The 24335-nt window shown below is 44.9% G+C and overlaps 1 protein-coding gene across 7 annotated transcripts in view; it reads left to right on the top strand.

Moving 5' to 3' along the window:
* Positions 1-24335, top strand: part of WDTC1 (WD and tetratricopeptide repeats 1) — a 380833-nt gene that overhangs the window by 24421 nt on the left and 332077 nt on the right. For all 7 annotated transcript variants that reach the window (XM_078682616.1, XM_078682614.1, XM_078682619.1 and 4 more), the window contains exon 2: positions 15209-15344. In XM_078682616.1, the coding sequence (XP_078538742.1) occupies positions 15297-15344 (48 nt within the window). In that variant the 5' untranslated portion in view covers positions 15209-15296. The remainder of the gene's footprint in view (positions 1-15208; positions 15345-24335) is intronic.

Raw genomic sequence — 24335 nt, 5'->3', positions numbered from 1 at the left:
CCCCACAATCTTGCCAGGTTCCTTTTGGCGTCCATCAGCCCCAAACGTAACCCAAATGCGATCTTTCCTACCTAAATCTGTGGGCTCCCAGACATTTAAGAGACATCTCTTATCCTCAATCCCTACCACTAGTCCGAGGACCTCCCCTAGACATGCATGTATCCCCCTCCAGTATCTGTATATACTCGCACTCCCACAGGATATGCAAAAGTGTACCCTCCTGCCCGCATTTCTCTTCTGCACATGCCCTCTTCCGCCCTCCCCATACTAATGAGCCGAGTCCCATTGATGTAGATTCTATGTAGGATCTTTAGTTGAACCAGGCGTAGCCTGGAGGAGATTGCCACTTCCCGTGGGGAGGCTATGCCTCTTGCCACTCTTCGTCCTTAAGTGCCATACCATCATTCCTCCAGCGTTCCCGGAGCACCTGGAGAGGGTCTAACGCATTATTGACCAGTTTTTTGTATGTCAAGGACACTGCCTTCTTTTGTAGGTACCCGTCAAGCAATCTATCTTCCAACGGGGAGGCGTCCGGGAGGGATGCTATCTTCTGCAAATGCTTCATTAATACATGTCTCATCTGTCAATACCGAAAGTATTCTGTGCTGGCCAGTTCATATTCTTGTTGCAAAGTGGCAAAGGAAGTCATATCTCACTTTTGCCGTAGGTCCCCAATTTTCGGGATCCTATTAGGTCCCACCTATCAAACCCCTTTGAGCGCCTCAGGGTGCCCTGTTGCTCCGAGTCCCACAAAGGAGTCCCCATCATGAGCTTGAGTTCCCAGCCCAGGTTCCTATTTACTGTGCGTCACACATGCTCTGAGTGTCTGGTTGGTCCTGTTAGGGGAATTTTCTTTAGTCTAGAATAGAGGGCAGTGTTATAGCTCCCCCCTGGCAATAACCACGTGTCCATTCTATAACCTGGGTCATCGCCCTGTCAATAAATACATTGATTTATGGCTGCCAGGTGAGCCACCCAATAATACTTCCTGATGTCTAGTAGCCCAGTCCCCCGTCAAACCAACTTAAAACTAGCTTGGGAAGGGCTATACGGAGGCGGCCATCCCAAAGCAATTCCCTCTGGAGACTTTCCACCTCTTTAAAATAGTTTAGAGGGGAATTCTGGAGCGCATATAAAAAACGTGGTAGAGACACCATTTTGAATTATGACGCCTGCCCCAATAATGAGTGGTAGGGTCTTCCAATTGGCTACAGTATGCTTCAGTCTTTGCAGCGGGGGAATAGATTCCGATCATAGCTAGCTTTGGGATCTGTTGTAATAAAGATTCCCAAATACTGGAAGAAGTCTTTTGCTTCCTTCATGGGACACCCTCTAGGTAGTGGAGTATCTCACCACTGAGTAAATACATCAAGAATTTACTCTAGTTGATCGTGTATCCAGAGTACTTCCCAAAGTTGTGAATGTATTTAGAACTCTGTGGATTGACGACTTGGGGGGGAGGGTGCAAGAAACAAGAGAATATCGTCCGCATATAGAGAAATGCGGTCCTCCCACGTGTCAGCCCACTTTAGCCCCCGGATTATTGGGTCTCCACGAATCCAGGCCGCCAATGGTTGCAGTGTAAGAACAAAGAGGAGGGGAGACGGCGGACACCCCTGTCGCGTCCCCCGGCTCAGCTCGAATACCTTCCGATTTCTTATTAACGATCACTTGCGCCAGGGGCCTTGCATACAAAAGGCGCACCCACCCGATAAAAATTGGGTCCAAATCCCATCGTGGTCAAGACTGCAAATAGATATGGCCACTCTGTTGTATCGAAGGCCATCGTGGCATCCTGCGAGACTACGACTGCATCGTCTTGAATTGTGCCCTGCGCCCCAACACGCCGTGTAGTCTCCTCAGTTTCAAGGCGGTAATCCGGTGGTGCATGAAGCCCAATTGGTCTGGGTTTACTAGTTTGTTACCTTGTTGGTGAGTATTTTGGGGTCGACAGTTGGCAGCGAGATGGGCCTGTAGGACGAACATGCGTCTCTAGGCTTGTCACTTTTATATATGGCGACCAATGTGGCAACCCTTTGGTCTAGCGGGACCAGCCCCAATTCTCGACTTTCTTCAAACATATCTCGCATGTATGTGGCAAGTAAGTCTGGCTTCAGCTTGTAAAGCTTGATTGGCAGGCCGTTAGGGCCCAAAGCCTTACCGGGCTGGAGGCTTCTAATCCCCTGGGCAACCTCGTCATTAGTCAAGTTGCTTTCTAGCAGGTCTTTGTCATCAAATGTCAAGGAGGGAAGCTTGATATCTCTGATCAGGGCTTGCGAGTCCTCTTCTGTGAAGGAAGAGCTCGCACTGCATATTGAGCGATAATAATCAGCAAACTCAGTAGCGATCTCTTGCGGGTCCGATACAACTTCCCGGATCCCTTCAGTAGTTCCGGGACCAGTCTGCTTGCCAGCTCTTTTTTTTTTTTTTTTTTTTTATCCAGCCATGTCAGTAATTTCCCGGCCTTATCCCCCAGGTCATAGAGCCTACCCTCTTTGTCTCTACCCAGTGCCTTTGCCATGTCAGTCGCTGTGGCTTTATATTCAGTTTGTTTAAAGCTTCAGGGTGTGCAGCCTGTCTAGTGTCATTGGCTTCCCACCACCGTCTTCAAGGCGGAGGATTTCATCTTCCAAGCGAGTCAAGTCCTTTGACTTTTCTTTCCACACTCGCTATTAGCGAGAGGGCCTGACACTGCACCACCGTTTTTAAGGCTTCCAGAGGGTCAGAGATGAATTCACTGATTCCCGGTTCTCTAGAAAGTAATTTTCAATAGCTGCTGCTACCTTGTCTTTCACCACTGGGTTCCTGAGGGACCACGGGCGGACAGTCGCCACCCGCCCCACCCTCCTCTTACCTATGACAACCTATGCCCACAGTGGGGAGTGATCATATATACCTCGGGCAAGGTGCCTGATTTCCCCGCTTGGTGTGCCGGAGTAAGGAGGCAGTCTATTGCTGTTGTGATCGGTCTATTCGAGATAGGCTGTTGTGAGCCCCGGAGTGAAAATTGCGGGTTTATATAGCGCTAGGAATCGACTCCCGGAGGAGTATCTCCACGCTTCGACCGCTGGGGAACCCGTCCTGGCTCACCCTGAGAGATGGTCCCTGATGGGTATCTCTAAGGTGCGACCAAGCATCCCCGGCGGTCTGGGGGGGCCGTTGTGAAGATGAGGCAAGCTGATGCCCAGAGTTGCCGAGTGTGGTTTCTGACTAGAGTAGGCACCGAGGCGAGAATTATCGAGTCCGCTGACCCTGGTCCACGACCCTGCCGCGTCGGGAATCGAACCCTGGTCCAGGGCCGTTCTCTGCTTACGGGTCTGCCGCCTCTAACCAGTGAGCCACACTTCCCCAAAGGTGTGTTGAATGTGACCTGGATGGAACACCCTCCACGTGTCCATAAAGCCCATAGCTTCAAGAAAGTCTGGGAGCCAACTGTGTGAAGGGCTGAGGGTACGGGGAGGACAGCGGTCCAGAGAGCCTGACACTACTGAATTAAAATCTACTCATACGACCAGACAACTCTCGGGGAATGACAACACTATTTTACCTAGATCTCCAAAGGACTGGCCCTGTAACCCAGGTGGGATATACACTGATACCAATGTGAGTGCCTTACCCTTCCACTGCCCAGAAATTGCTGTATATCTACCCATCCCGTCCATTCACGTGTGTTGTATTGACATTGGGAAGGAGTTTTTTTATTAGAATGCCTACTCTCCTGGAACCCGTGGTGAAACCAGAATGCGCCACCAGACGGTAGCCCTAACTGCTCATGGCCTTGCAGGAGTTGCCTGGAGAAGCACCACCTCGGGCGTGGCGTTTGACATACTACACTACGATACTACGCTTTACTCTGTCCCCGAGCCCGTTCACATTCCAACTTAGGAGCTTAAAGGTCTTTTCCCAGTGCGTCCCCATGTGTAGTTTCAAAGATTGCATATCAGTAAAAGAGAGAGGAAATACGTAATGTCGCTCTGTCAAAAAAAACATATAATAAACCCACTCCACCCAAACTGCCCCTCTCCCTGCTCCCCTGCACCCTGGGCCTAAAACTGCCCATGTTTTACTATGCAGAGTGCCTGTCGCCCAAACTGGAACTCAAAGTAGATTATAATAGGGGGTGGATGCTCCGCCACCCCGATCGCCTTCTATGACAAACAATACCGTGTCCTGCCAGAGTGGCCCTTTCAACACCAAGACAAAGGAATACATGAGACATTCAATTAACGCAGTGAAACCAGTGTCCGTCACATAAGTTCCGCCCTCGCTTCAGATCGAAGCCACCTCCCAGGCGATGCGCAAATACCTTCCTCCAGGCATCAGTCTAAGCCCCTAGATGATCCAGCCTGATCAACCGCCTAATGGGCCTTGTGATCCTTCGCAGCTCTCCAGCCTTCAAGCCAGTCCGCAGCCGCCTCAGGGGCATCAAAAAAACAGACCCTGCATTCTGCTTCAACACAGAGCAGAGACGGAAACCACATAGAATATTTTAAACCTTTGTCTCGAAGACTCTTCTTCTTTACCTCCAAGAAGGATTGTCATTGTCTTCTTCTTTACCTCCAAGAAGGATTGTCATTGTCTATGTATGTTCAAAGTGAAATCTGGAAAAAAGGATATCACCGAGTTCTCATTTTTCAAGGGGGGGCTTGCACGTGAGGTCTGCAGATTAATATCTCTGTCTCTGATATTTAAGAGTTTTGCCAACATCGGGCGGGGAGGTGCCCCAGGTTTCGGACGCCCCCCATGAACTCTATGTACCCTTTTGACTACAAAGAATTTTGACAGTTCTTTGGGCTGAAGCTGCTTGAGGATGAGTTCTTCCACGAATATGTCCGCGGCTGGTCCCTCCGCCCTCTCCGGCACAATTATGATCCTCACGTTATTCCATCTGGTGCGTCCTTCATAGTCATCCAACTTGTCCTCTGCAAATTTGCGAAAGGCTTGCAGGTCCTTGATGTCTTGCTGCAATTGCATTGTGTCTCCCATGAGGCTAGCAGTGACAATTTCCATTTGTTTAACTTTCTCTCCAGTTTTAGTCAGGTCCGCTTGGATCAGCATCACTTCAGATGTGATTGTGTCCTTCCTCTGTTCAAGGGAAGCGCGCACACCAGAGATGGCATACATTATATCTTTTAATGTCAGGTCCGGAAGTTCCCCCTCAGACCCAGGCATCTATTTCCCCTTATCGCCATGTTCGGGGTCGGTCTGTCTTGGCAGCGCATATTTGTCAAGTTTAGTTTGCTGTGTTACTTTTGCGCCCTTGGCACTCGACATTTTTTCGGTAGACCAGCAGGGACAGCCCTCACGTGAGTTCAAGGACCCTCACTCCTCAGCTGGAATCCCTCCTGCTCTGCAACGGCCAGTTGCGCCTCGCAGTTCACTTATAGTGTCTCTATACTGCTGGCGTCAGGGCGGGGGGCACACACACTCCCAGGCACCACGAGTTAGTGACTCGCGCCCCCGGTGTTCAACGTGCCCTTGCTGCCTCCTCTGCCGCTATACTTAGTGCAATAGTTTTGGGCATCTGGGATTGTGTGGTCAATTGGCTTTTCAGCCAGTGCCCGGCTCTCCACGCTTACTTGGGAAGGCCCGTGCAGTAATTCCACTAGGCACTGCCTAGCCCTCCAATGGCCTATGGGCTAAGTTCAAACTGGGCACTACGCAGCACTAGCTCCCGCTCTGCCATCTCTCTGCAGCCTGATATGGCACCTCAGGTTGTCTACTACCTTGCAGCAGCAGAAAGGCCGGCGTATTGACGCCCGGGATGCCGTAGGGTCCGGGGCCTCGGCCGGACTTCCCCGGTACTTCTCCCCACGGCTACCTCCTTGGGCTTTGGTGGCACAAGCCCGGCTGGAGCGCTTCCTCGTCGGTCGCGGGTGATCTGACCGCGACCACCTTCATCGGGGACAGGATTCCAGGAGCCGGGTAGACTCGTCTTCCTGCACAGGCTCAAGCGCTGAGTTGTCCGCGGCCTCACGTCCACGAGGGGCTGGATCTTCAGTGCACCACGTCCACCTCCACCTCCTCGATACGGCAGCTCCCGGCCTTCGATCCCGCGCAGGCCACTGCCCTGGACTCCGTTTTTTCTGCTTTCCGGCGGTTGAGCGTGCCCCCCTTTCGACGTCCCGGCTTCAGTTTTGATTCCGGTGGCCTTTCTCCTGCAAGGGCGACGGATTAATTAGGCTGATATACGGAAGGCTGTCTGATGTGCTACGGAGCTAGATTAGTTGGCGGCAATTGCGTTCCGCAGCGAAGCCACGCCCCTCCCACCATTTGTATTTTTGATGAGGATTTGAAACCAGGCAATTTTAAATTGTCTTTTTTTGCTCAAGAAATTTGTTCACCCGGATATTCTGGCTTGCGTGTCTTCAGGTGCAGATAGGAAGTTCTTGGAATAAAAGTTTAGAAGACTCACTTCTGCCGCAAGCTTTGGAGATTGGTAGACAAAAATATAAATGAATACTTGAAATTCTCTTGTATTTCTTCGTGGGATTTTTGACGAGCTGTTTGTAGTTGATCTTCAGTCGCTGATTTCATTTATTATCCCAGTCATGAAAGATGCCGATTTTACTAGTGCACCATTTCTACTAGTTTAACTGCAGTTTGTGTGTCCATTTTGAGATATGTATCCCTTCTCTCTGATGTTCACGTGGTTACAAGTTTCCTTTATTGGTTGTATGAAAATTGTTTATAGCAAGTGTCTCCAACCTTTTCTGTAATAGGAGCTAGTTATCTTCAATGAAAATCATCCAGAGCTACTAATATTATTAGTACTGTAATAGTGAGCACAGCAGACAAGATCACATTATTGGCCACTGCAGGCAAGATTGCTAGCAGTGACCACCTCCGTGCATCAGGCAGGGGTTGACAGCAGTAACGTAAAAAAAAAGACTATCAATTTGGAATGCTTCTATATGGCTAATATTTGGCAGCCATAGCTGCAATGCCCCTGGCACTAAGATAATATTAGTAATAAGTATCTCCAGATCTGCTTCATTTATTATTCAAACATTGATCTTCAAATATATTTTGAAAATGAAAAATCTTTCTCCAAACATCAGCTAATGAGTTCTGAAAATGCACACCTTTTATTTCTCAAATACAGGCTTTTCAGTTTTGGTATATGTATATAAATTCAGCATAGCATGTGCCTCTGAGTAGGATAGGCTGCCCCCGGGAGATCTACTTATAAGATGCTGAAGAGCTACCAGTACGTCCCAAACTCCTTGTTGGAGAAATCTGGTTTATAATCTTTGGGCAGGGCGACTGGAATTATGCTGCAGCGGAGAAGCATGCTGCAGGGTTGTCTAAATTATGCTACAAGAAAATGCAAATTATGCAGTGTAATGTGTCATATTTTGCAACAGTACTACATCCTTATTTTTCATATTTTTAGATGTTAACACGGACCGGGCACACCATTAGTACTAATTTAACACCCAAATACAGGAACTAACAAGTGACCAGTCAAGTTTTGTGAAGGGTCTTCCACTGCGATGCAACACATGTCTCCGGTTTTTAGGTCTCGCCTACGCAGCGTGCATGCGCTGCATAGGAAAAATACCTTAAGCTATTGCTTCGGTTTTTGTTCCTTAAACGTGCACGCGTTCTTTTGCCTTCAATGACCACGAGTGCACGTTTGGCGATTCCCTTGCGGGAGCGAGCTTGGCACCATATGTTTGTAATTAACTTACAAACACATGGTGCCCCTGGCTCGCTCCCTCAAGGGAAACGCTTTGGCCGCACTCCCCTCAACCCTCCCACTTTTAGCGTGAGACGCGCGTGCATGTTTTAGTTATTACTTTCGTTTCTCATCCTTGTTTTTTCTTGCTGGTGCACAGTACAACCAACTGGTAAACAGCGCTTTATAAGCATCACATTCATAGCTTTGACAGTGTGTATGGGGAAGTCATACTTTTGTCATGCCGTAACCCGTGATCTGCAGGTTCAAATTCTACTTTATATCATATATGGCCTGCCAAGGTGGCAGAGTCTCACGTCAATACCATCTTGACGAAATTTCTTTGTGCCAATAATACCCTAGATGCCTCCCAACATGGCTTTCGTGCAGGCCATAGCACCGAAACCGCACTCTTGAGTGTGACGGAACATCTCCGGACCATTTTGGACTCCGGCCAGACGGCAGCACTGATTTTATTAGATCTCAGTGCTGCCTTCGATACGGTCTCACACGAGGTCCTGACATATCGACTGAAGGAGGCAGGGATTATGGGACAGGTTCTTGAATGGTTTAGGGCATTCCTGACTGGAAGATCCTTCCGGGTCTCTACCCCTCCGTTCCTCTCTAACGAACGGGTTATCGAGCAGGGCGTCCCCCAGGGATCGGCGCTCAGTCCGATGCTTTTTAATCTCTACGTCCAAACACTGGCTGAGGTCGCCAAACGGTGGGAGCTATCGATAGTCTCATACGCGGACGACACTCAGCTGGTGGTGATGCTGAGTGATGAGTCCGGGCTGAGCACGCACAACTTCAAACAGGGCCTCACAGCTGTAACCAACTGGATGACCGCAAACTACCTACAGCTTAATGCCGAGAAAACTGAGGTCCTGCTAGTTGGAAAGAAGGGATCGGTATGGGGAGACAAATGGTGGCCGGACATTCTTGGCAGCCCCTCCGAACCTAAAAGCGTGGTAAAAAACCTTGGAGTCTGGATTGACTCCTCGCTGAATTTTGTCCATCACACTAAGAAAGTTGCCGCTACGTTTTGGGATCTTGCAAAATCTCAAGCCTATTCTAAAATTCTTTGATCCCCCCCCCCCCCCCGCCAGCTTGTGGTGCAGGCTGCCATTCTTTCGCGACTGGACTACGCGAGCTCCCTATTTTTGGGGGTCAACCAAGCGGAGATGGGTAGACTGCAGCGAGTGCAAAATGCAGCAGCCAGAGCTCTGACAGGACTCCCCCGTTTCCAGTCAGCTGTCAGTACCATTACTAAACTCCACTAGCTTCCTGTGGAGAAGAGGATTCATTTCAAGACTTTATGCCTTGCATTTAAAATCCTGAAAACAGCTTCTCCTCCTATGCTATGTCCCCTTCTGACTAAGTACACCCCCCCCCCTCCCCCGGCGAACCCTACGATCAGAAGGCCAGAATCTGGCAGTGATTCCCCGAATAAAGCGAGCCCGGATGGGAGGGCGCTCCTTCCGATTTATCGCAGCAAAACTTTGGAATGCCCTACCACCCCAGATACGTGGTCTGAATGACCTCTTGACTTTCAGAAAGGCCGTTAAAACCCATCTTTTGTGCTAGACTGCTTTGTTATGCTATTTCTTCACTGTAATATCTGCTGTGCTTGACTTTCCGGTCTCTCTGGAAAAGCGCCGGAACGCCCCTTAGCTGGGGCAGCTGCGCGCTATACAAGTAAATATAACATAACATTTTAGAGTTAGACACTTTTTTTGATGATTAAAGAGACTAAAAGGCATCTGCTGCTAATTATGAAAAGCCACAACAGACCAATTTCTTCAACACTTTTTGCATGATCAATGTGGAATGAAGCCTATAGTGTCTGCCTCTTACCAGCCGCTATAAAGTAATGGTTTCCCAGACACAGGTCTTGAATGGGAGCTACTCACCAGGGCAATGGCAAACGGGGGTGTCATTTTGGAGCTGGTCAGTGCACCACCATGCAATCTAGGTGAAGGGCTCTAGAAAAGCTTCTGATCCCAGCCGTCCACACGAGGGGAAGATGATTTTGTACCAGCGTTGTGCTCTTGGCCGTTTGCATAAACAAGAGTACGGCAGTTAAGTCATTGTACAGTTAAATAGTTGGTTTCCGACGTGAACTAGAGTGCCGACTGTACAGGTCTTGGCAAGGTGGTGTTTGCTTCTGTATTTGAGATCATTTTAGGTGCGGAGCGTGCCAGTTTATGGATGTTCGCTCCCCCACAATCCTGCTCTGTAAATCTTATAAATGTGTGGGGGGGGAATGTGTTGTAGAAAAGTTCATGGCCCTATTTTGGGCCAGCCCAAGGACCTGTTTATGTTTCCTGGTATGTCTTTAAGTCACACGAGACCCAATTCTCCGAGTTCACAGTCGTCGGGTCATAAAGGAGTTGTTGACCTAACGCCACAGCAGCCGCATTTGGAACCTCGTAATCAAATGTGAGCCTTCGCATTAACTCAACATTCTGTGATTATTGGCAAATCAGTAAATCACCCTGTGTCTTAAAAATAAGTCTGAACGCATGTATTGTAATCGAGTGCTCCAGGATGGAATAAAAAAGAAAAGCAGTCTGTATTTAAAGAAGAGTACCTAAAGCGTGTAAATAGCCAGTAGTAATTTAGCAAATCGGCGCCCTCTGTGCATGCGACATCAAATGAAGCTCTTCTCGAATGTGACATAAAGGGATGTTGTACTGAAGAAAGGATTTTTAAACGACCCATTCTGCACAAATCAGTTGTGCTCTTCTACAGGTGTGCTGCTGGTATCGTAGTTTTATTGTAAAGAAAATATTTTTATGGGAAAGCGGTCCCTCTATAAAACCCTACACCCTTCCCCCATGCCCTCCAAAAATACTCACAGGCACAAATATGGTGACAATCACATAGAGATGCTGCAACATGCACCTCCAGACAACAAATGGCATTAGTTTCACGCGAAACATACAGATCAGGTCACCCACACATTAACATTCTACCTCTCCTAACTCTAAAGAAATAGTTTCTTTGTGAGCCGTGTCAATGTCGGGAGAGATGTGCACATGTATATAATAAATTAAACGGTTTGAAGTAGCTGATGAGTTGCACGCAGCGGTTTAAAAACATCAGAAATGTATATATTGGCCTTGATAACTTTTCTCCTTGGGACCGTGTTGGATTGCTGGTATGAAAGCCACTGCCCAACGACCAGCATGGTTTATGTTGCAATGAGTAGTAATTGTTTGGTTTAATATGGTGTTGTCTCAAGCACATCCTCATGGATATGGCGCTATAAAAGCCAAGCGGTAGTACATGAGGCATGGTCAGCCGAGGCAAATAACCCTTCAGATGCTGCGGAAATGTATTTTGTATTAGGAGGAGGCGGATTCTTGAAGGGAAGAGCCAGCCAAAGGTTGTTGCTCTGAGCGGGGCAGGCACAAGCGACTTCAAGGGAGACGGCTCTTCAAACAGACACGGAGCGCCTCACGATTTAAAGAGTTGTAATGCCTTGCCAAAATGCAATTTTTAGCATTATTCGATAGTCGGAGAAGCACAGGTTAGGCAGCCATAGCCAAGTGACAGTTGGACGAAGGTGATTGAGGGACAGGAGAAGAACCAATATAAGGACTTGATTTACAGCCATCAGCTGAGCACGTTCGGATGGCCAAAAAACAGAACAATCCTAATAAGCGAGCAGGGGCAAAAGAAACCTGCATTTGCAATGCAATAGGTCTCACAATGACATTATTTTGAGCTATTGACATCGTAAATGGCAATGCCTTTAAAGAATTAAAAAGCATTGTTATTTACAATACCAAAAGCAACACCTATTGCATTGCATAGTGCGGTGTCCATGAAGACGGCGCCGCGCTTATTAAAGTTAAAAAAAAAAAAAAGCGTGTGTTGGGACGTAGAGAGCATTGGCATAGCCAATAGGTCTCGCTTTTGGAAACTTATACGTTTTTAGTTATGCAGCACAATATCCTTGGTGCAACAACATCAACTGTTGCATGGCTAAACACTTCTAAGGTCCCAAAGGCGAGACCTATTGGCTATGCCAATGCTTGTTGTACCTTTTGATGCATACAAAATGGAAAAAAAAGTTTTTGTTAAAATCTGTAAATTATGCAGCAAACGATGGATTATGTGGAAAATGCAAAATCATATTGGAAAGACTGCCACTGCAGACTTTCATAATTCCAGTGGCACCGTCTTTGGGCGTTCTTGTCATCTAAAGTACTCTCCCATCTCTCCACAGAAGCCAATGCCATCACAGTACATTTTCCTGGGGAATTCTTTGAGTCCCCTAAAAGCCGCCAGTGTCTTGGCTGTGGTCAAATATGTGTTTTGAGAGTTTTTCCTCATGTAAATAAAGATGTAATGTATGTTGTACCCAGTTGTTGGTTCCCAGGTTTTAACTTGTGTTGGTATGTTTGCTGTTGCATAGCTGAAAGTTTATTTTCCTGTTAAAGAATGTCTTCCCTATGTATTTTTGGTAGTCGTCCAACTTGTTGTTGAGGTTAGGTGTTGTATGTTCTAATTGGTGGTTCTTCTAGGCATAAGCTCCTAAAAGTAACTTTATTTATATGTATTCTGCTCCCTCGGAATGGGATATCAGTGTGCATAATGTATTTTGGAATGTACTGTATCTGGTACCTGTCCTGCTTTTTTGGGGAGATGCATTCAGTTTATGGAAACATTCTCGGTGTGTTCGGAGAAAGGGAGTATTCTACCACTCGCTTTAAATCGGTCTTGGGTTTATGTAAATGTGGAGCAGTCTGTTCTATCTCACACAAGCATGTTATTGAAGAGGATATAATATTACAAACAAATTATAGAGCACTTTAGATAATACATTGTAAGGGTCTGTGGCTGTGCCAAGACCCAGTTTACATGGTGGTAGCCTTTTTCTCGGTTTGATATTGCACTTTGAGCTAGGGTGTATAGCATAATCTACTACCAATGTGTCGGAACTAAGGTGGGCTGATACCGTGGCAATTTCTCATCTGTAAGTATTTAAGGTGAGAATGGGCTGTGCATTGGGAACTAAGGGCCAGATGTAGGTGGTCCCGAAATTCGGTACATTTCAGGCTTACCGACTGGTATTGGGCCATTTCCTAAGTAGGGAATGATTCGGTAAATACCGATTCGGTATTTACCGAATCGGTAAATGGCATGTAGGAAGCACTTATAAGAGTGCTCATGTGCTTCAAGGATTTGTTATTTACCACCAACTATTAGTTGGTGGTAAATAACAAATACCTTTGAAAATGCAAATCTGTGCATTTTCAACTGTGCCGTGTGACAGACATACATGCCCTTAGGGAATGTAAGTGTGCCACATGTGCACACAAGCACTATTCAGGGGTGCAACAGGGTGTCAATGTGACCCTGCCACCCTTGAATGTTTCCCTATTTTACCGAATAGGTATTTACAGATTTGGTAATTCACATTCATTCCTATGGGCCTGGAGGCCCATAGGAATGAATGGGAATTACTGAATCGGTAAATACCGATTCGGTAAATACCAAATCGTAACGATTCAGTAATACTTACCGAATATTTACCTACATTGTAAATAAAAAATTGTAAATTGATACTTGTATAGCGCACTACTCACCCGCAAGGGTCTCAAGGCGCTTGTACGAATACCGCTGTGGAACCCATCCTTTCTTTCCCTGTGAGGTGTCCACTCCTGGGCACCCCCAAGGTGGAGGCCAGGCATCCGTAACGTTGTGGGGGCCGTTGTGGAGATTAAGCAAGCTATTGCCCAGATTTGCAGAGTGGGACTCCATGATTGGAATAGGCACCGAGGCAAGAATTATCAGGTCCGTGGAATTTTTGAGCTCAAGACCCGCCAAGACGGGGAATTGAACCCTGGTCCCGGGCTAGACCTCTGCATCAGGGTCTGCCGCTCTAACCATTGAGCCACACTTCTCCACCTGCTTTGCATTTACCGATTCTAAAATACAGAATCGGTAAAATTCGGTATTTTAGAATCGGTTAACTTCAATTACCTACATCTAGCCCCAAGTGTCTGAGGAGACTTGATTTTCAGGTCCAGGGATCAGCCTCCTTTTGAGTAAGGGTACTATTGCCTCAGCTTGCGAGGGCTTAGTCTGGGAAAAGCCTCTGCTGCTGGATGTCAGCATCTGTTTTGAACTATTTTCCTTTGTTATTGGTATTGCCACAATTTATAGGAGGTTAAGGCTAATTAAAGCTTTGTTGCTGGACTGTTTGTCCTAGGATTAACCCAGTTTGTATTCTTTCGTACCTTTCAGTCTCCGGTTCTAGAGCACAAGTATGACCAGTTCCATAACAACGGAATACATAGCCTGCCAATTTATGGCAAAACTTCCACTCTTTCTTGCTTGAGGGTGAAAGAAGCAAGTGTGTGTCTTCAATTGCCTAGGACAATTCTTTTAACCCAACACTCAGCAGGCTTCTATTTACAACTACTGGATATGGTGTTGGTCACGAAATTTGTGAGTTACAAGCTTTATAAAGAATTAGAAGTAAAAGAACATTATTCGGCCTTCATATCAGAAGTTGTTTTGGTAAGATACTTTGATAGGCTTTTGTATTTTTTGACAGAAGGCTGGCTTTCCCCATCATTGCCACAAATGACACATTTTCCAGATTGCCTTGTCCAGCAAAATACAGTAAAGTTCATGTTGTAAAGTAATGCCTTTCTAAAATAGAACAAAACAAGTGGATTCCCGTATTTCTTGTTTATGTAAAGTACCAACCATTGATGTTGTTATAACCAGGCATATAATGAGCATTGTTGTCTCCTGTGAAGCGATAAAACGGCGTGATTCCTTTCATTCACTACTTTCCAACTCATCCCTTTTCCTTTATGCTTCCTCTGTTCTGTTTATGTGATTCACTGTATTTTGTGTTCTTGAAAACTAATGAAAGCAATTTAAATGAAGGGTGTTAAGGCCATGTGAAAAGTGAGTTTCTAGAACTGATTCAGCAGACAAGATGGGCAGTGGGCACAGCTGTGAGACGTCGTGTGAACCCAGGTCTCTCGGTTGACGACCTGATCCTTTTATATACTTGATTGGGGAGGGTAAATCGATATCTAGGAGGCACCGAGAGAGCTAGTCCATAATTAACCTATTTTAAAGGATGGAGGAGACGGGCATGACCGCATTCTTTGTCCCACTGTGTTCCCTTCTTGGTTCGAATCTTGGATTCTGGTGGGTAGCAAATACTAGGCACAGAAGGGACATGCAGCCTTGATAAGTATGGAATTCTGTAGTCTGGTGTTTTTTACTGCTTGCTTTATTGTGTCTTCCTTTTTTTGAGTGTTGCTGCCCCACCCTCAAAATGGCCAGTGCAATGCGCCTGATAACAAGCCAAATTTGCCTTTCTCTCACGGTGTTGTAGCCATCGCCTTGCCAGATTAAACACTGTGTTGTGAACAGAGCACATCTGTAATGTTAGCACTCAGGGTTGAGTTTCTCTGTCAAAGTGTAGTACCTTGTAAGCAGAACGCTCAGCAATGTTAGCACTCACACTGGTGTTTCCTTGTGATTTAGGTAATGTCTCTTTGGTGGAGTCAAGCAACGATGGAATACCGTCATACACTGGAATTGGTATAGCATCCTCTTACCTGCCCCATTCAAGATGGCAAAAGTAAACATCGCACAAGACCTCATCAACCGGCAAATTAAGGTACTCCATTTTTTAGTCTTTGTCCGTATAAAACCATGTTGTCATTTTCCGTAAGATAACATAATGACATTTATAATGTTTATTTTGTTTGCTTAAGTATTGACTCTTTGATGAACAGGAAGCATAGATCTCTCTGGATTTAAAATCATTTGCTGTCATAAGCCTCGATCAAGTGGACTTCTTTGAGCATTACCAAGCCAGTCCATGTAGTCAGACCTAAAAGTTAAGAACTTCCGAGTTGAATATTTGGTTAGGTTCCTATTTGGTTTCATCTTCTACTCGAGGTGCCTTAAAACAGGTGCGGCGGGTGCAAATGGGGACAGCGCCCCCTGCTACAATGAATGACTTTAGTAAAATACAGAAATGCTGCTTCAAAGCTGCTCCATGTTCTCTTTTTTTTTTTTTTTGTTTAAGAAATTTTTATTAATGTTTTTTGAAAAAGAAAACCATACACATGTCATATATATTGGGAAGAATTACAAATTAACATGGAGCATAAAACATATGTAATAAGAGAGAAGTAAATATAGAGAAGGAGAAAGGAAAAAGGAAGAAGGAGAAACAGGGGGGAGAGAAAAGATAGAAGGAAGAAGGAGAGAAAATAAGGTTGACCATGTGGGGATAAAACAAAGCAATCAACTAGGAGAGTTGGAAGCAAGATACGTAGTAAAGGGGAGCCACAGGAGATCAGAATCGATTTTCAAGGGAATAGAAGAGGATGAAGCAATAGCGATCCTATGCTCATCACAAATGAAATCCCACCATGTATGTACAGAAAGTTTAGAATTATCCTTCCAACACGATAAAATAACTTTAAAGGCAAGAGCAATAAACAGGTCCAACAATCTAGTAGAAGAAGATACAATATCAATATCAGTTGATAAAGAACCTAGGAAAACGTTCAATAGTGATATTGAGGTGGTACAGCGAAACATTGGCATGCAAATATTCCAAACATCATTCCAAAAGGACATAACAGGGGAACATTTGTATAACTGATGCTTAACTGTACCTATTTCTTTAGAGCATGACCAACATAGTGGAGAAGAAGTTGGAGAAAACTTGTGAATACTTACAGGAGTAATAATAACTCTATGATATATGAAAAACAAAGATTGAGTAATACGAGCAGCAATAGATACTTCAAACAGTTTGGACCATAAACGATCCCACAACGAGACAGATAGGGAAACAACAAGGTCCGTTTCCCAAGCAGTCTCTATATTAGTTTTAGGGCGATCCTTAACATTTGATAACAAAATTGTATACACAAGAGCAGCCTTAGGCTGTTGAGTTGAAAATAAAGGGTAAAGTTGAGTGGTTGTAGTAAAAGTGGGAAAGACATCGGGTATTGAGAGAGAAGATAAGTGTGATTGAATGGCAGACTTTATAATAGTGTATTCATTAAGAGACGATGAAGGCAGGTGATATAAATCTTGCAGCACATGGAAAGGAATGATAGAATTACCATAAAAAAACTGATGGACAAACAAAATATCCTTCTCTTTCCAATATTTGAAGTAAAACGATTTGCCTTTGTATTTAAGGAATTTGTTATACCACACAACCGAGGATAAAAAACACTGAAGGGGAGAGAGGTTGAAAGAGAAAACACTGTGTAGCAGTGTTTGGGAGTATTTTAAAATAGGGAATTTAGTCAAAAAAGAACAATTTGACATAAAAACAATATGTTGGAATGAAAAATCTTTTAAGAGAGAGCGTTCTAGGAGAACCCATTTAGGCACAGGATTATCTGAAAAATCATAGGCTAATGAAAAGGATTGTTTAATCAAGAAGGTGGAGTGGTATGTTGTAAAGTTGGGGAAACGAACGCCACCCTCATGTTTAGGACGAATCAGTTTATGTAAGGCTATACGAGGGTGTTTGTCATTCCACAAGAATTTAGTACATATAGAGTTCATGCGGGAAAAATATGAATTAGGGATTTTAAAAGGGAGCATAGAGACAGTTTAACCCGTTCGATGCTGATGACGGAACGGCTCCGTCATAAGCTGCGGTGGCGCTGTGCTGATGACGGAGCGGTTCCGTCATGGCCTGGCCGCCGCGCCTGCGCGGCGCTGATTTCGCGCCTGCGCGGCGCGTTCTATTGAGCGGGCGGGGTCATGACGGAACCGCTCTGTCATGAGCACAGCCCAACCGCGGCTGATGACGGAGCGGTTCCGTCACCTGCATGTGGCCGCCGCGCGGCCGCCCCGCCCCCTTAGCGCTGCGGCGGAATAGCCGCCGCAGCGATGCGGATAAAGAACATGAGGAGTAATCATCATTTTAATCATATCTAATCTACCCCACTAGGAAAGAAATAAGGGGGACCAAATTTGAAGTAGGGATTGGATTTTCTTTAAGAGGAAGATAAAAGTAAATTTAAGTATCAACTAAGGAGGGCGAGAACCATATACCTAGGTATTTAATTTTGGAAGGACACCATGCAAATTCAGTGTTGCTAAACATATATTGATAACAAACCGCATTTAGGGGCAGAACTTCTGTTTTGGATAAATTGAGTTTATATCCCGATACAGAGGAATACAACCGCACCTCATCCAAAAAGTGTGGAAGGGAAGAAGTAAGGTCAGCCATATATACCAGTACATCATCCGCATAAGCAGACAATTTAATCTCAGTAGATGGGATTTTGAAGCCAGCAATCCTGGGGTTGGAACGAATCCGTTCTAAAAAAGGTTCAAGACACAAAATAAATAATAAAGGAGAAAGAGGGCAGCCTTGTCGTGTGCCTCTAGATAAAGAGAAGGACTTGGAAAATTGATTATTAACCCCTTCCACGCTCATGACGAGCTGGGCTCGTCATGCAGTAGCCTGCTCACACGCTCATGACGAGCCCAGCTCGTCATGAATAATGGGTTTTTGAAAATCCCAGCGCATGGTTGTAAATCTGCGAGCATCGATGCGGTTAACAAAAATACTGGCCCGGGGAGAAGAATAAAGGAGTTTAACCAAGGAAATAAGAGATACCAAATCCAAACCATTGGAGGGTGCAAAACATGAATTGCCAATTAATGCGGTCAAAAGCTTTTTCTGCCTCTAAGGACAAAGCTGCCAACGGGACTTTGAGATTTTTGCTATGAGCAATAACATTTGAAAACATGCGAGTATTGTCAGCAGCAAGCCTACCCTTCACAAAACCCACTTGGTCCGTTTTAACTAGATGGGGAATAATGGAGTCAAGACGCGAGTCATAATTAATTAATGATAAAGGCGGTAATTTTTACATTGTGAATGATCTTTGTCGGGTTTAGGAATTATGATAATTAGCGCATCCAAAAAGGACCCAGAAGCCTTAGCTTCTGCAATAAAGGAATTCAACAATTGCAGAAGTTTTGGTGCAAAAAAGGCATGAAAAGCAGAATAAAATTCAACAGGTAGTCCATCAGGGCCTGGTGCTTTTGATTTTTTAAGGGAGTTAATGGCCCGAGTAACTTCCAGGAGAGTAATATCCTTCTCCAATTGCGCAAATTCACCTGTAAGTGATGGAGGTGAGGGAAGGGCGTCAAAAAAGGAGGTTACATTTACCTCAGAGGGGTGTGTGTCGTCAGTGTACAAGGATTGGTAATAATTATGAAACACTTCAGCAATATCTTCATCGGACGAGACTAGTTTATTGATAGATTCGTTAAAGATAGGACCTACAGTTTTACGTTCTGATTTGATTTTTAAGTAATTTGCCAACATTTTTCCCGCTTTATGTTGACCACCATGACATTTGGATTTGATTTTAAGAAGGGTGTTACAAGCTTCATTCGTAATAATTTTATTTAGGTCCGTTTTAGCTAGGATTAAGTCCTGAAGGGCAGAAGGGGACTTAGAGGAGAAATAAAAATGTTCAAGCCGTTTGATTTTCTGAAGTTGGTCCTCATATTTTTTTCTATTGAGTTTTTTTTTCTTAGTGACATAAGAAATAGTAAAGGCCCTGAATGCAGCCTTAAAAGCATCCCAATTATTAGGGATAGAGGTGTCAGAAGGGTTATTAATGGTAAAAAATTCATTAAAAAATCCCACAATTTCTTTCATGAAAACCGTATCAGACAAGAGAAATGAATTACATTTCCAATGACTAAATTTAGAAGAAATGAGAGAGAGGTCAAGGGTAGTATAAACAGGAGCATGGTCAGATATAAATATGGAACCAATTACAGATTTTTGAATAGAAGGAAGTAGGGATTTACTAACCATAATGTAATCAATCCTTGAGCGGGTGTGGTGTACAATAGAAAAAAAGGTATATTCTAGCAAATCAGGATTACACATTTTCCATGAACCATATAAAGGAGAGTGGCAATGGCAGATTGAAAACTCTTATGAGATTTGTCAGGTTGAAACTTAAAATCGCCAGCAATTACAAAGTCTGGACAATCAATGGACAAAATTAGGACTTAAATATCCTTCCAAAATTTGGGATCTGGACGTACCGGTCCGTAAATGTTTAGCAATACCAATGTCTTATTCTGGATAACAACCTTAGCCAATGCCCAACGCCCTTCATCATCATTCTGAGAGGAAATAATTTGAACATTTAAAGCTTTATGAAATAAAATAGCAACCCCCCCCTTTTTTACTAACAGCAGGAGAAAACACAACTTGGCCCACCCAATGCCTTTTCAGCTTAAGAGATTCAACATCAGAACAATGCGTTTCTTGAAGAAAAACAACTTGTGAATTAAGTTTAGATAAGTGAGACAGTACCTTTTGACGCTTGACAGGGTGACCGAGACCTCGTACGTTCCACGAGACAAAGTTACACATGGTGGTAGGAGGAAAGGATGGGCGACATATGGAGCAGACACACTTCAAGGAGATAACTGTAAACAAATAATGTAAATGAGGAGAGAACTCCTAACACACTCATAACACTGAAGTATAATACGCCTAAAATCAGAAAGAGTGACATCATAAAGAACAAATAAAGGAGAGACTGTTCAGGAATATAGTAACAGGGGAGAAAGGAGAACAAGCAAGAAAGCCAGATATAGAAAGAGCAAGAAATAAGAAAGAAAAAAGGGATACAGATGAAGAGAAAAAATAAAAAAGTAGAACAAGGCCAAAGAGCCTGATCGGAGAAGAGGAAAACAACCAAGACAACATGGGCGAAGATACACCGAAGAGGGGACACATCCCCACGAGCAGCCAAGGAAAGGACATATACAAAAAAAAAAAGATGGAAAAGTGGAACCTCAAGAAAAGAAACTGTGACTAGAAGAAAAAGTCAACAGAGGCCAAGGAGAAGACAGGAAATGCTACAGTGAAGACTCCTAGGAAGGGATATACTAATTAGCAGTGTCCATGTTGGGAGAAGAGACACTCTGTAAGTACGTGTGAAGCTTTTGTGGATCATCAAATGAGCGGGTATGGCCATTATGCGTGATCTTGCAGAAACAAGGATGCAGAATACCATACTGAATGTTCAACTGTCTCAGAGGACGGAGATTCAAGAATTCCTTGCATCGGGCATTCGTGGCAGTCGAAAGATCTGTGAGATAAAGATGTTGTGACCAGACCATTGGAGATGTCGTTTAAGCCTAGCAGCCTTCAGGACAGACTTTAACTCTGTGAACTCAAGAAAAAGCATAATAATGCCACGAGGCTTGGTAGAGTTGGAGGTCATACGGCCTAGACGGTGAGCTCTCTGTATGTTTAGAAGGTGAGACGAAGGTTGGAGATCTAAAAGTTCCTGTAGGAATTTTCGTATGAAAGACACCATGTCCGGACCTTCCACAATTTCTGGAATACCATAAACGCGTAGATTGTTCCTACGATTACGGTTTTCATGGTCCTCAGTGTGTAGTTTCAGTTTGTGAATCTCTTGCTCCAACAAAGGTATTTTTGCAGAGGCATCCTGGATATCACTCGCACGTTGCTCCAAATTTAAAACCTTGCCCTCCATAACAACCCAGCGCTCCTCAATTTGCTTAAGTTTTCTTTGGTGGCGGACATAAACGGTTGGAGACCGCGAACCTCCTCTAAAATAGAGTCTAGGACAGGGTTTGAAGACGACTGAATGGGATAAAGCGGATCATTTTTAGGGCTCTTAGGTTTGGCTCCAGTATGAGACAGTTTTGGATTAGATGAGTCATGCACCATTTTGCTATCGAGAGAGAGTATCCAAAAAGTGCAGCAATATTAGGTATTCAGAGGCGTACACTACACGAAACTACCAAAACCTATACTGCTGGCGTAACCTTCACGGCCTCAGACAGTGGATCAGTAATAGGTGCACGCAAACTCAACACGATAGGCAGTAGAAGATGGGATAAATGTACGCAAAACACTTGAATAAACATCAGAGCACTGAATTGATAGGGCTTGAATAGACGTCGTAACAATGAGCTGAGAGGGGTCAAAAACCTTCAAAAGAATCACCTTCATGAGCCAGCACTATTTAATGGTATAACTGTATGGTAAATTTCACTTTGAGCTTCATTGTAATAGCAATGACAGGAGTAAGCAAACCTTCACTTCAGTCCAAGCATACCTAAAATGGCGGCTGTATTTCTTCTCAGAGACTATGGGAAGGAGGCTTAAAACTGAGCAGCATCGTGTAGCCAGCAGAAAACATCGTGGATTATGCCACAGTGTAATATCGTGGCAACGCGATCAGTCTATGATGAAACTGAGGCAGTTTAAAAGTAGCGGTGAAGCGCATAACAGGTGAAAGGAGACGCGGGCTCAGCGGCCCAAAATGGCGGTCGCCCGCGTCTTAGGAGAGAGAAAATTTACCGCTATCCAGAAAAGTTGTTGCGTGGCAAGGAATCAACCTCCATTGGTCTCCTCACGTTCCATGCACCTTCCGCCAACACTGCAGCGCAGAAATCTGTTAAAAAATGCGGCGAAAGAGGCTCTCGCGGCATTCGCGGGCCCAGTCCACCATGGAGCTCACGGAGATGCCTTCCTCGCTCCTCGGCGTGTAAGCCACGCCCCCCCTGCTCCATGTTATTCTGAGCAGGTGGCAATCCGCATGCACTTTAAAGAGGGGTTAGAGTTTCCCGTGAAGGCAGGTGCAGTGAGTGACTGCATCTGCCAACAGGGGGACATCTGGGGGGGGGTCCTTGGGACCCCCTTTCACCCTTTCACAGGGCCACCCTCAGGGTGCCCACTGACGGTGCACCAGCTTTTTGTGGCACAATGCCAGTGCGTCGCCAAATAGCATTTTTGCCTCTGCACCTGCATCCATAATATGGTGCAGGTGCAGAGTGAAAGGGATTCCTTCGGTTACATGAGGCCACACCCCCACGCAAATGAGGAACAAACTCTGAACATAACGCTGGACCCAAGTACTTTATATGGGCAGGTACTGTCTTGTACGGAGTGCTTGCACTTCTTTAATTTGAAAAGGAGAGTACCTGCACTTTTCAGCTCACTTCTCATGAGCAAAAGAGTACTCTGAACATACAATACCAGCACTTATGTATTTCCATCTAAAGCACTGTCTGATGCTGCATGTGCACCAGCTCTATCAGTATTACAGAAGGGGCTGCAAAAGCACCTGTGGCCTGTTCTGTAATAGAAAAGTGTCCCTTGTGTGCACATGCCAGTTATGCCCCCGGGCCACTTGCCGTAATATGGCCCCAGGTAGTTCAGTTTAGAAATGCAGCATAAGATTAATGGCTTGAATGTCCAGGGCATTTCTGAAATGCATTTTCCATTAGAAGTAATTCCCGATTTAGATAATGAAAGGGGCATCTTTTACATAATTATCCCCATTCCTCCTGCACCACGCCTACAAAGTTGTAACGGAGAGCTACAATCTCACCAGAATAGGGTTGACTTTTACCCTCCGCTTTTCTGCTTTTTATCTAATCTGAAAGGCTGAATTAAACTATGTCAACGTCGGGTCATCGCAATGAGTTAAACACTGGTTGAGAAACATTACACACAGCCCTATTCAGCACTGGATATCTTACATACTGTAAGCGCTGTCCCTGATATTATTTATTTTATTGTACATATGCATGTTCAGCATTCTTAGGCCTTTATCCTTAGAAAACATAGGTGAGGTGATGTATAGAATTTTGTGGTCTCTCAAACCTGACTGAACTTCAAGTTAGCTGTTAGAGTTGAGCAATCATGTGGGTCACCAACTCCCTCTTCACATTTTCTTGTCACTACCAATGTATCCAAATTATGGCTTGTGCAGCGTAATTGGTCCACTTTTGTGAGAAATGCCACACCTATTTCAGTTGAAAAGCATCCTTTATTTTGTCACAAAATGTCTTGCCTGCCCCAGAAGAGGTAACACATATGTCTTATCGTTGTTACATTGTTTGGCTGGGTTTGCAGTATAAGGCTGGTATTTTCACAGCTAGGGACTCCTTTTGGCCCTGAAACAATTATTTCCACTTGTGAAGTTTAAATTTTTGTTTCAATAACACGTTATTTTAGAATGCTTAAATAGGACATAATCATAAATGTTCTACTATTCAGTATTGCCTCACTTCTCTCAATAAAGATGGTATCCGACTTGAGTGGTTGGGCCTATTATGGCGATATCAAAATGTTCTCCATGATATTGCACTCATTTGGCGATGTGGCTAGCAGTGGAATTTGGCTGGGGCGGCTCCTCCGCAAAGGCAGAGGAGTGTTGCCCCACTGCTCTTTGAGCAGGGAAAAAAAATGATAATCAAATAAAATTGTAACATCATTATTATCAATTTATTTTTCGCAGGTTCGGGACTTGGTTAGAATGGGGCTGGTGGCACAGGGGGAGGAGTGGTTTGCACACTCCCAAGTGCGCATGACAGCTTGGTCGCCCGTCTCCGGCCGGCCAAACCGTCATGCAAACTTTACATGTTCGCCACCAGGCTGCATGAAATACCCTGGTGGGGAACATGCTCAGCCCCCCAGTTCTGGAATGGACAGGAATCCAAAACCGCAATCCTACTACCCAGTGTTCCAGCACTTGTCCCTTTACAGCAGGTTCTGTGCTGCACAGATCTGTGCTTGTGGGGCTGAGTTATGCCA

The sequence above is a fragment of the Lissotriton helveticus genome, chromosome 3_1, assembly GCF_964261635.1.
Source record: "Lissotriton helveticus chromosome 3_1, aLisHel1.1, whole genome shotgun sequence".
NCBI classification, from domain to species: Eukaryota; Metazoa; Chordata; class Amphibia; order Caudata; family Salamandridae; genus Lissotriton; species Lissotriton helveticus.
This window is presented reverse-complemented; position numbering and strand designations above follow the sequence as displayed.